Source organism: Alexandromys fortis, unplaced genomic scaffold, assembly GCF_014885135.2.
Source record: "Alexandromys fortis isolate MF-2015 unplaced genomic scaffold, M_Fortis_MF-2015_v1.1 scaffold_90, whole genome shotgun sequence".
In the NCBI taxonomy this organism is placed as follows: domain Eukaryota; kingdom Metazoa; phylum Chordata; class Mammalia; order Rodentia; family Cricetidae; genus Alexandromys; species Alexandromys fortis.
In genome coordinates, this window is record NW_026067985.1 from 6,561,644 (window position 1) to 6,574,974 (window position 13,331).

At 45.1% G+C, this 13,331-nt stretch overlaps 1 protein-coding gene across 9 annotated transcripts in view; it reads left to right on the forward strand.

The window, feature by feature from the left end:
- Positions 1 to 7,174: 7,174 nt before the first annotated feature.
- Positions 7,175 to 13,331, forward strand: part of Hectd4 (HECT domain E3 ubiquitin protein ligase 4) — a 182,052-nt gene continuing 175,895 nt past the window's right edge. For all 9 annotated transcript variants that reach the window (XM_050158911.1, XM_050158912.1, XM_050158919.1 and 6 more), the window contains exon 1: positions 7,175 to 7,574. In XM_050158911.1, the coding sequence (XP_050014868.1) occupies positions 7,392 to 7,574 (183 nt within the window). In that variant the 5' untranslated portion in view covers positions 7,175 to 7,391. The remainder of the gene's footprint in view (positions 7,575 to 13,331) is intronic.

Genomic DNA, 13,331 nt, shown 5'->3' on the forward strand with positions numbered 1-13,331 from the left:
GAATCATGTTTACCATGCTCGGGCTGGCTAGAGTCCCTTCAGAACATGTTTATATCACTGGATGAAGGGAATGTGGCAAATCTATACAATGAAGTACTTACTCAGCCTTGAAGGAGGTGTTGAGGTATTTTCCAGCACACAGTTGGATCAGGAGGATATTATGTCAAGTGCAGTAATTAAGAGTGAGTTGAGCCATTTTCCAGCATGTAGTCGGATCAAGAAACTCTGATGTCAAGTGCAGTAATTAAGGCACAGGCTGACAAATACTACCTGATCCAATGAAGGTGATGTCATAGAAGAAATGCTGACCATGGTCACACGAGGCTGGCCAGAGGCAAAGAGGGAAGGAATCATTACTACACATGCACAAAGTTTCAGAGAGAAGAAATAGAGAATCTGGTCAGTCTTGATGTTTGTGCAGTACTGTCATGCCCAATTAAATTTCTTCCCTCATTCATCTATATTTAATTTTATCTTTTTATTAATTAAGTTGTTTCATTAACTCTGAATTGAGGTGTCTCCTCCCACCTCGTCCCATTCCCTCCCTCCACCTTTAATATTGTCTTTTGACATGGGGTCTCACTATGCAACCTTGGCTGGTTAGGAACTCGACACGTAGCCTTGAACACACAGAGATCCAACTGTGTAAGATTAAAGGTGTGTGCCGCCACATCTGGCTCCTTTTTGTCAGTGTCTCGTGTAATCCAGGCTGGCTTCAGACTCAATACATAACCTGAGTTGTAGATCCTCTTACCTTCCACCTCTTGAGGGATAGGACTGCAGGCCATGTGCCATGACGCTTGGGTTATGTGGAGTGCTGAGACTGAAACCAGGGCGTTGTGCATGCTGTACAAATGTTCTACCAACTGCTGAGCTACATCCTTGGTCCTAGTGCTAGTGAGGGAATCCTGGGCTTGTATATGCTAGGAAGCTCTCTTATCACTCAGCAGCATCCTCAGCACCTTACATTAGAATCCCCAGTGAACTGGCAGTCGTGGGCATGTACACCTCCCCTCACACACAGGCAGATCTCTGATGTAAATTGTTTGTTTGTTTGTCTTTTTTTGTTTTTGTTTTGGCTTTTCTCTTTTTGTTTGTTTGCTTTTTTCAAGACAGGGTTTCTCTGTGTAATAGCCCTAGCTGTCCTGGAGCTAGCTCTGTAGAACAGGCTGGCCTCGAACTCACAGAGATCTGCCTGCCTCTGCCTCCTGACTACTGTGATAAAAGGTGTGTGCTACCACCACCTGGCTGGTTTGGGATTTTCAAGACAGGGTTTCTCTGTGTAGCCCTGGCTATCCTGGAACTCACTCTGTTAAACAGGCTGGGCTCGAACTCAAAGATTTGACTGCCTTTGCCTCCAAGTGCTGGAATTTAAAGGTGTGTGCCACCACTGCCCAGCTTTTTGATGTAAATTTTTAATAATTATTTAAACAACAACAATAATAACCAGGGGAAGGAGAAGTGGCTCAGCACTTTAGAGCTCTTGTTGCTCTTGCAGAGAATTTGTGTCAATTCTCAGCACCCACAGCTCACAATCATCTGTAACCCCAGTCCCAGGAGATCCAATACCTTCTTCTGACCTCTGAGGGTACTAGACATACACGTGATACAGAGATCTTCTGACCTCTGAGGGTACTAGATATACACGTGATATAGATGTATACAGTCAAACCATGCTCACAAGTAAAGTAAAATAAATACATCTTGTTTAAAATTTAAAAACAAACCAAAGAGATGTGAAATTAAGTATGTTCCAAGAAGCAGCCTGGAACTATCCTAAAATCATGAAGAGAAAGGAAGAAACAAGAACATCACGTGAGGGCTGGAGAGATGGCTCAGAGGTTAAAAGAACTGACTGCTGTTCTGAAGGTCCTGAGTTCAATTCCCAGCAACCACATGATGGCTCACACCCATCTATAATTAGATCTGGTGCCCAGAACACTATATACATAATAAATAAATTAAAAAAAAAAGAACATCACGTGATCTTTGAGCTTTTTCAAGATAAGAGTATTGATAAGCAGCAAGTTTCTGGAGACATGTCTTGGTGGTTAAGAGCACTGGCTACTCTTTCAGAGGACCAGGGTTCAATTCCCAGCACCCACTTGACAGCTCATAGTTATCTGTAATTCCAGTCTAAGGGAAGCTGACACCCTCTTCTGGCTTCCATGGGTACTGCATGCATGATGGTACATAGACATGCATGCAGAACAAACATTCAAACACATAAAATTAAAAAAGTAAAAAAGATTCTTTCTTTTTTTATTTTATTTTATTATTAAGATTCGGCCCCTGTGGTGGTGGTGGTGCATGCCTTTAATCCCAGCACTAGGGAGGCAGAGGCAGGCGGATCTCTATGAGTTTGAGGCCAGACTGGTCTACAAAGTGAGTTCCAGGACAGCCAAAGCTACCAAAAAAAAAAAAAAAAGGTATTCACCCCTGGCCTTCATCTAAGGATTTTGTAGCTTGAATGAATACTTTTACAAATTCCCAAGCTGGAATATGTAATTTAAGGCAACAATGACTCAGAGGCCCGCCAGGGGGCAGACACACAGTATTTTTCATCTTGGAGTTTTCATCAAGGTGGAGGCTGTCCCTTAGTTCTGCTAATTCTGTGGGGCTCCAAGAAGATTTTTCAGAATTTCTTTCATGGGATTTCCTTGCCTTTCTGCTTGCACACCCACCCAAGAGCAGAAAATGATGAGACTCTGAAATGAATGTGACCTACTGGATCCCTTCAAAAGGAGATTTCTAGCGAAGGCATCTGTGTTTCCTCTTTGGTACTGTGAGATGAAAATAATCTCTGCTGCATGTTCATGTGTGCTTGATGGATGTGTTTATAAGCTTTTTCCTGTCTTTGTCAATTCCCTATAAGTTTGCCTGGCAGCTCTTTCCAGAACTATCTTTAAGCCATCAGTCAGCTTCTTAGAGCCTGCTTATCTCCACGCCACACTTGCTGTCTGAACGGCCAATAAGGATTATGGGCTTAGTTCAGACAATCAGCGGGAACAGAAATGTGAACAGAAGCAAGAGACATTACAAAATCCCCGAGGAGCCCCAGCTAGAGCCAAGGCCAGCAAACATTGCATCAACAGCCGGGGCACTACCTGTCCACCCACAAACTCACTCCCTCTGGAGGAGGTGGCTCTCCTATGGGGGTGGGTGACTCATATATGCTCTTTCTACTTGACCCCTCTTCCTCTGAGCTCTTGACTAGGGTCTACTCATCAACATGCCCCTTGCTCCTTTCCTCCTCTTGATTCTATTTTCTCCAAAGGAAAGGTACAGAGGTTGATTCCAGCTGGATATGTGGTGTGCAACGGTAAGCCCAGCATTCTGGAGGTGGAGTTAGAAGAATCAAGAAGTTAGAAGAATCATTCTTGGCTACAGAGCAAGTTCAAGGGCAGTTTGGGCTATAAGCCTCATTTAAGAAAGAAAGGGCTGGAGAGATGGCTCAGTAGTTAAGAGCACTTGTTTCTCTCACAGAGGACCAAGGTTCAGGAGCCAGGACCAACCTGATGGTTCACAACTGCCTGTAACTGCAGTTCTAGGCAATCTAATGCCCTCTTCTGAACTCTGTGACTACTAGGCACACCTGTGGTACACATATGTACATATATACATACATACATACATACAAGCAAAGACTCATACACATAAAAGTAAAATTAATAAATTTAATAAAAAATTTAAAAAGAGAAGGAAGAAGGAAGGGACAATTTAAAAAAAAAGAAGTCATAAATCATGCATTGGGACTGGGAATTAGCTCAATTGGTAGACCTTAGTGCTCTTCCAACCTCCATGTTACCAGACATGCATGGGGACAAAACACTCAACACATAAACTAAAACAGATAATTTTTGTGTCTTTTGCTTTTCCAAACAGGGTTTCTCCAAACAGCCCTGGCTGTCCTGGAACTCACTCTGCAGACCAGGCTGGCCTTGAACTCACATTGATCCTCTTAACCTCTGCCTTCTGAGAGCTGAGATTAAATTAATTCCAGCACTCAGGAGGCAGAGGCAGGAGGATCTTAGTGAGTTTGAGGCCAACCTGATCTACAATAAGGAATCTGGGGGTGTGGAGGAATAAGGAGGAATCTAAGCTTTGATGTTGACTTGTTTTGTGCCATTGAGGGGAGAATGGGACTGAAGCTTGATTTGCCAAATAAGGTGAGACTCTCTTAGCTCTGACTAAATGCCTGAGAAGATCTGCTTCCAGATGAGCGAGGTTTCAGCCCATGGCCGATTGGCTCTATTGCTTTCAGCCCTGTGGTGGGGGCAGGATTCCACGGTGATGGGCGATGGTGGCAGAGAAATACCCTCACCTCACAGTGGCTGGCACAGAGGGAGGTGGAAGGAAGGACAGGGCGAAGATAAAGCTTTCTACTGCCAAGTCTCCCCACTAGGACCTACTCAACAGCCAATTCTTCAGTTCTGAAGGCATCAATGGGTTAACCCCCTGATGAGGTCAGAGCTCTCCTGACCCAAACACCTCCTCAAACTCCACCTCCAAACACAGCTGCTTCCAGCCCCAGGCTTTCAACACATGTGCCTTAGGGGGAACGCTTCAGATCTAAACTGTAACGTAATATATTATCTGTCAGGGGAGACTGTCTGGGGATTTGATGAAATAGTCACTGTGGAAGCAGGACATTGATGTCAGCTGTCTTCCTCTATTGTTCTTCACTTATTATTACTTTATTTATTTATTTGGAACAAGGTCTCATGGTGTAGTTGACCTGGCATCTACTGTGTACACCACGCTGGCCTTAAACCCAGAGATCTGCTTGCCTCTGCCTCCCAAGTGCCAGGATTAAAACTGTGTGCAACCATGCTGGGTATATTATTTTCTAAATTATGTATATGTGGGGTGTGTGTGAAAATGTGTACATAAATGCAGGTGGCCATGGAGTTTCGATAACAGGTGAGCTGCCAACATGGGTGCTGGATACTGAAATCAGATTCTTGGTAAGAGCAGGAAGTGCTCTCTCTCTCTCTCTCTCTCTCTCTCTCTCTCTCTCTCTCTCTCTCTCTCCCCCCCCCCTCTCTCTCTCTTTCTTTCAGGGTTTCTCTGTGTAACAGTTCAATCTTGGAATTCACTTTGTAGACCAGGCTGGCCTCGACTCAAACTCACAGAGATCGGCCTGCCTCTGTCTCCTGAGTGCTGGGATTAAAGGCTTGTGCCACCACTGCCCGGCTGCAGGAAGTGCTCTTAAAAACTGAGCCCTCTCTCCAGTCCTACCTCTTTGGGACACGGTCTCTCAATGAATTTTGGAGCTCATAATTTAGGATAGACTGGCTGGCCAGTGGGCCCCAGGGGTCCTCCTGTTGCCACCTGAGGGGAACACACCTGTGTGTGCTAGGGGCCATATACAGCCATGCTCAGCTTTTACATGATCCTGGGGATGTAAACCTGGCAAAGCAAGTACACTGAGCTATCTCTTTGCTTTGTTTTCTGAGGCATGTTTCACTATGAAGCCCAGGCTGGCCTCAAATCAAATGGCAGTCCTTCTGTCTTGGCCTCCTGGATGCTGAGATTACAGGCAGAGTAATCTTGGCTCCATATTATCGTTATTGTTGTTGCTGCTTTAAGACAGGGTCTCACATAGCCCAGGTTGACCTTGATTTTGCTGTGTTTCGTAGGATGACTGCTGTGTGATAAGACTCTTGTAAAGATTTGTCACTCATATCAGTTTAATAAAACGCTGATTGGTCAGTAGCCAGGCAGGAAGTATACAGATGGCGTGACCAGAGTAAGAGAATTCTGGGAAGAAGAGGAAAGGTAGAGATCCAGTCACCAGCTAGATGCAGAGGAAGCAAGATGAGAATACCTTACTGAGAAAAGGTACCATTCACGGGCCTAAATATAGACAAGACATGTGCTAATTTAAGTTGTAAGAACTAGTTAATAATAAGCATGAGCTAATAGGCCAGAAAATTTATAATTAATATAAGCCTCTGAGTGTTTCTTTGGGACTGAATGGCTGTGGGATCAGGCAGGACAGAAAGTTCTTTCTACAAATGACCTTGATCTTGCTATGTTTCAAAGGATGACCCTGAACTCTGGATCCTGAGTCTTCAGAGTGCTAACATTACAGGCATACTTTAGGACTCCTTTTGGGGGTGATGGTGTGCAACCTGGAGCCACGTACATGCTAAGCATGCATCATGTTTTTTAGGTACATGTCTGCTGCATTCCATCACACTTGTCTCTTAGTGTTTTCATGGCCCTGACCTCTTCTGAACCACCCACTCTACTGTTCTTTTTTTTTCTTGCTTTTGTCTGTTTCTCCCATCATACTGTGCATTCCATAAGAGAGGACTTTCTTGCCTCTGTAAAACCAAGAACAAGGTTGCTGGGAATTGAATTTAGGACCTTTGGAAGAGTAGGTAATGCTCTTAACCACTGAGCCATCTCTCCAGCCCGTAGTCAGTGTTCTTAAACCAGTCAACCATCTCTCTAGTCTGAAGGCAGTCATCGTTGATAGGTGGTTTATTTTCATCAGATGTCAATGCTTTTTTACAACCTCCTTTTCAGTATAATACTAACTACCTACTGTGAGTTCTCATGACTCATGTGTAATGCCTATTATATACCAGTCTTTAGTATTATTACTTAATTACCGAATTATTTTATTTTATTTTTTTGGACACAGGGCCTACGTAGCCCAGGCTGACCTGAAACATGCTATATAGACCAGGCTAACCTGCAACTTTCAGTGGTCCTCATGCTTTTGTCTCCCAAGCGCTTGGGAGAACTGCTGTGCACCACCAGACATGAATTTTATTTATTATGTTGTTGATAGAACCCTGGACCTCAGCTATGCTAGGCTGACCCTCTAACGCTGAATTACACCCAATATTTCATGAGAGACTTCTGAAAGTATCTCATTTAAATGATAAAAGTGTTGACCCTCCACGATCCTCCCAGAAAGAGGCTCTGGCCTGAGCAACGGGTGCACACCTTAAGCAAGGAGGAGGGAAGAGGACCCGGGTCGTCTTCGCCCGAGTCCACAGACCTCCGCAGATGGCATGGGTAGAAGGGGAGCCTAAGAGGTCACGCTTCTGACTCTGCAGGTGGGTTTAGAGCCCGGCAGGGAGGTAGGCGGGACCAGATCGGAGGGAGGGCGGGGCCTGTATTGTCCGCCCCGCGGGGCATGCCGGGAACCCCGCCCCCAAGATGGCGTCTTACTGACAGTTGGCTGCGGAGCGGCAGAGGCGGATCCTGCTTGTCAGGGCGGCGGCGGGGCCGGGGTCTCCCGGGCCGGGCTTGGCGTGTGGAAGGGATGGCGGCGCGGAACGCCTAGGGCGGTGCCGCGTGGGCAAGGCGGGCGCGGCGGGCAGCCATGGGCTGTTGAGGCGGCGGCGTCCCTACAGCGCCTTCCCTTAGCCATGGGTTCATCGGCTGCCGCGGCGGCGGCGGCAGCGGCAGCAGCGGCGGCGGACTCGGCACAGTGGCTGTCGGTGAAGGAGGAGACCATCTTTCTGCACGACGGGCTTATCCGGGTCACCGACCTGGCCGAGCTGCCCAGCGAGATCCTCGGCGCCCCGGAGGCCGCCGACACCGACCTGGAGGTGAGCGAGTCCCCCGCAGGCCGCGGCAGGTGTGTGTGCGACTCTTGAGAGCATCTTCGGGTCGCGGCCTGGAGCCCGGGCAGCCGCCGCCCCGCCGCTCCCCTCCCCCACGCGCCGGGAGTCCCTGGGCGGACGCGCCCAGGTGCCTGCGCTCCGGAGACCTTTTGTATTTTGAACGGTTGCACACGCTCTGCTTTTTTTTTAGCCCCAGCCCTGTGTTGATTTCGTGGGCGCGCGAGTGCGCTCGTGTGTGTTGGGGAGACCAGGTGACAGCTGCCGGGCTTCCTCCACCGTAAGCAATTCTGCAACCTGTCTGTGCGGTGCCTAGGATTGACACCCGGGCCTTTGTCAGGGAAGCCGGCTGCGTGGACAGCGAGAAAGGGATGCTGCACCGCGGCCTGGGAAGGGTCAAGGGCGGATGTGAGTGTGTGTGTGTGCACGCGCGCGCGCGCGCGTAGCGGGGTCGCTAAGAAGCCCAGTCTCAGGAGCGGTGGCAGGTGCATCAGCTAGTTGTGATGGTCCCTCGCCCCCATCCACCCCCCTCCAAAAAAAAACCCAATTGTGCATATGGGAACTTAGCACCGAGTAAGCTCGGTTTCGTATTTGCCTAGAGGTGGGAATGTTGTCCGTGTTTTTATTCAGGTCAGCTGGCTGTTGACCCTGCTTCCCCTCCACTTTGTGGGGTGACATTTTGGTGTGCAGGAAGCATAGAGTGTGGTGAAATTCGTATTGTCGCATGAAGGGTTCCCTGGGGTACGCCGCAGACAGGAGAACCCGTGTGCGGAATCTTTTGTGTTTTGCGGTTTTTCCATGCGCTTTGGCATTCAGTACCACCGACATTTATAGAAATGGATTAAAATCTCATTACTGTGTGTTTTTGGAAACGGCAGAGATCCGATCGCAGTCAGCGAGACTCTGGGACGTGCTTGAGATGCGAATGTGGTCCGCTGTGTTTGTGTGTCTGCCTTTGAGGTTCAGAATTTCCGTTTATGACTCTTAATTGACATATTTTACAGTATAGCCACGATAACATGGGCGATATATAAGTTGATAGAGAATTCCTAACGTGAAATCTTAATACAATTATTTTTTATTTGCGCCTATTCTATAAAAAGCAAGGGGCTCTGATGGTATGATGGTGGACCCTTTATTTAATGGGCACTGCTGTGTAAAGGTGGAAGGTGCTCTTTGTTTTTTTGGAGGCTAACCTAAATTCTCTCGAGTCCAGACTGTTTGATGTATATGCAATTGAGTTTTTCGATTAGAAGAAATAGAATTATTTTAACAACTGAGTTATTTACTGTATGTGCCCTGAGTGAATTTGCCAGCTATTTCCAAATTCATTTTAAAGGAAAGACTGACCAGCTAGATTAATTCTTCTCCTAAAGGAATATGTGAATGAGTGATACACACTGGGTTTGGCAGTAACAGAGAACTGTTCTGTTTTCATTCCTTTCCATAATGCAGTATCCGGAGAAGCAAGTAGTCTGCTATTCACACACCTAACTATTTAATAATATTCCTTAATTGTATCCCTCGTGTTGGGTGCTGTCCTGTTAGATTCTCAAAGGACTCTAGGAGCTAAATCTTGTTACTCATTTTAACTGTTGTATCTATTGTGTGGGTATAGCAAGTAAAGAGCAGAGCAAGTGTGCAGTTTGCTCAAGATCTTCATTTTTACTTTTGAGACAGGGTGTCACTTCATAATTCAGTCTGTCCTAGAACTCTGTGTAGACCAGGCTGTTATAGAACACACAGAGATCTGCCTGTCTCTGCTTCCCAAGTCCTGGGATTAAAGGTGTACACACCGCACATAGCCTTAGATATTTTTTTTTAAAGATTTTATTTATTACATATACAATACAGTGTTCCGCCTCCATGTCAGAAGAGGGCACCATATCTCATTGTAGATGGTTGTGAGCCACCATGTGGTTGTTGGGAATTGAACTCAGGACCTCAGGAAGAGCAGTCAGTGTCCTTAACCTCTGAGCCATCTCTCCAGCCCAGCCTTAGATATTTTTTAATACTTAGGGATTGACTTATAGGGATGCTGGGGATCTAAACTCAGATCTTGTTAACCACCAAGCAGTCTCTCCAGCCCTAAACTCAGACCCTCATTTTGCAGAGCAAGCTCTTCATCCACAGAGTTGCTTTCCTAACCCCACTTTGTTTCCTGTCCAGCAACTGTTTCTTTTTTTATGTTTCAGGATGATTAAAGTTTAGCATAGTTTAAAAGGTATCTTTTGGGATGTTAACAGCCTATGAAATAGTGTCTCCCAGTTCTCTCTAGTTGACTCTGAGGGAATAGCAGTGATCTGTATAATTTTGTTTTTTGAGACAGGGTTTCTCTGTGTACCTCTGGTTGTCCTGGAGCTTCCTCTCTAGACCAGGCTGGCCTTGAACTCACAGAGATCCATCTGCCTCTGCCTTCCCAGTGCTGGGATTATTCATAGGGTTTTAAAATTATAGACTTCTTCCACTAATGATTTTGAATTATAAATAAGACTGGAACTCAGAGCCAGGTGGTGATGGCACATGCCTTTAATCCTAGCACTGGGGAGACAGAGGCAGGTGGATCACTGTGAGTTCGAGGCCAGCCTGGTCTACAAGAGCTAGTTCCCAGGACAGGCTTCAAAACTATAGAGAAACCCTGTCTCGAAAAACCACACACACACAAAAAAAGACTGGAACTCAGTTGAATAATTTATGAAGGACAACCATAATAGATAAGACTATAGAGTCATAGAATTTTAGACCACAGAAGGGACCTTGGAGATGATGCCCCTTGGAGATATGAGTGATTCCTTCATTTTAGAAATTGATCAGGAAGGATTCTGCTGTGATGGGTATAGCATGTCTAGCTATGTCAGTAAGGTGACCTGGGCCTTCTGTTTCTGGGTTCCAGTGTTCTTTTTACTCTCAGTGCTGTTCAAGGTTACGTGTCACTTAAAAAATAAAAATCTAAGGAGATCAAAATCGACCTGAGCAGAGCCTCTGGAGTAAATTTTTTTCCTAGTAAATTATAGATTTGTTTTTGAAGGAAAAATAACAACAACAAAAAAAGAGCCCACCACATAATAGTGTTTTCAACTAATTAGTGCAAGTACTATCTTGTGGATTTAGCAGTAATTGAGGTCTACTGTTTTGGGTGTTGAGGTCATGGCAGTGGATGAAATGAAAGCTTCCTTCTCTAAAAATCTTATATTTCAGCTTGAAGATGTAAACTACAGAAATAAGTATCCTGCATCATAGCCCCACAATGTCCTTGAATTGGACCCAGGAACTGTTGGATACCCAAACCCACCAATGCTGAAGCTCTTAGCTTAGCACATAGACTTTTACAGCTACATATAAGTCATTTCTATGTGCAGTAGTACAAGGTAGGCAAGCGGTCATTATATTGCTTAGAAGATAATAATTAGACATACTTTTGTGTATGTGTTGTATGCCTGGTCACATTGCACACAGCCAGGGCATGGATGACATGTTCTAACAATGACAAAGGGGATGCTTCCCCATCACTTCATGTGTTTGTGTGGATGATTCTGTTTAGTACTTGCTACAAAGCAAATCTGAGGTTTCCTTTTTTTTTTTTTTTGAGATAGGGTTTCTCTGTATAGTTTTAGTGCCTGTCTTAGAACTCTCACTCTGTAGACCAGGCTGGCCTTGAACTCACAGAGATCTACCTGCCTCTGCCTCCCAAGTACTGTGGTTAAAGGTGAATGCCACCATTGCCCAGTGAGGTTTACTTTTTGGAAATTTCTCCTCTTCTTTTGAGACAGGGTCTCTGTATGTAGATCAGGCTGTAGAGCAGGCTGGCCTTGAACTCCTTCTGCCTGCCCAGTGTAGGTTTGCATCACTGGCCCAACATTTTCCTGAATATTTTCTTTTTTTAAACAAAAATTTATAATTTATTTAGCTTTATTTTATATGCATTGGTATGAAGATATCAGATCTCCTGGAACTGGAGTTACAGACAATTGTGAGCTGCCATGTGGGTGCTGGGATTTGAACCTGGGTCTTCTAGAAGAACAGCCAGTGCTCTTAACTGCTGAGCCATCTCTCCAGCCCCCTTTCCTGAATATTTTCTTTCTTTTTTTTTTTTTTTTTTTTTTTTTTTTTTTTTTTTTTTTTTTTTTTTGTTTTTTTTGGCAGGGTTTCTCTGTAGCTTTGGTGCCTGTCCCGGAACTAGCTCTTGTAGACCAGGCTGGCCTCGAACTCCCAGAGATCCGCCTGCCTCTGCCTCCCGAGTGCTGGGATTAAAGGCGTGCGCCACCACCGCCCGGCTTTTCCTGAATATTTTCAATCCATAGTTGATTGAATGTGAAGATATGGAGCCCACTAATGTGGAGGAACAATTTGTGTGTGCATGTATGTGCTTCTGTATATGCCCCTGTGTGTGTGTGTGTGTGCGCACGCGCTAGTGCACATGTATGTGATGATAAGTATAAGTGTTGTGGAGAAGATGAACCAGGTAAAGAGATGGGATCTTACTTCATATCCAAGGGACTGGAAAGGAGAGTGCAGGCAGATGAAAGTGCAAGCTGGCTTTTGAGCAGAGTCTTGAAAGAAGTGAGAGTGTGACATGACTGTGGAGCAAAGAGCATCCTATACAGAGAGGACATCTGGAGCCAAGTGTCTGAGAGGACACTGTCTTTAGTTTGTTCGGAGCTCTGAGCCCTTATTCAGAAAGCAGAGGGGGAAAGGAGTGATAGGAGTCAGGAATGCTGATCAGGTGGGGCCTTGGCAGTAAGGGCTTTGAGCTTCACAGTGAATTAAGAATGCAGAGTGAGGCTTATTCTTTTTATGTTAATTTAAAAATTAGTAATCAAGATAATAGATATCATTGTGATATTTCATACATGCATTTTGTCTCCCCCTCCCCTTTTTCTTGTCCTTTGAAATAGCTGCCTTCTATCTTTGTGGTACACATTGTAATCCCAGCATTTGGGAAGCTGAAGCAGGAGGATAGAGAAATTGAGGCCAGCCTGTGCTATACAGGGGATTAGTGTGCATGTCTATAGTGGTGAGCTTCGCAAAGATCACTTTCACATGTTCAATGCTTTTTCCATATTCACTCCTCGTACCTCCCCTTCTTCACTCGTCTCCCTTCCCTTTCCCTGCTAGAAAATTATTATTTAAGCATTGAAATAAATATAAACTTGAAGAAAAAAAGGATGCAGCTCAGAAGTGATAAGCTCAGTGGGAGAATCATTTACCTGGCAAGCACAAAGCCCCAGGTTTAGTGCTGCCTACCACACATATATACACAACTCAAATACACTGAACCTTAAATTCATTGAACGTTAGGTTTTTTGTTGTTTGGCTTTTTTTTTTTTTTTTGAGACAGGGTTTCTCTGTGTAACAGTCCTAGCTGTTCTGGAACTCGATTTGTAGTTCAGGGTGGTCTTGAACTTACAGAGATCCACCTACCCCTTCCTCCCAAGCGCTGGGATTAAAGGATTGTGCCACCACAGCCCGGCTGAACATTAGTGTTTTAAATAAAGGTAATCAATTGGTTGAAGTTTCAAAAGCTTGCTATTTACTGTTTTGTATTTATTTTACAAACTCCACCTGGGGACAAGTCTCTCTCTCTCTCTGTCTCTCTCTCATTCTCACACACACACACACGCACTGACACACACTCACACACACACACATACACGCACATGCGTACACACTCACACATATACACTGATAGAGAAGCTATTTTCTTAATGTGTCCAAAATATTTTTTACCCTATAGTTTATTTGATA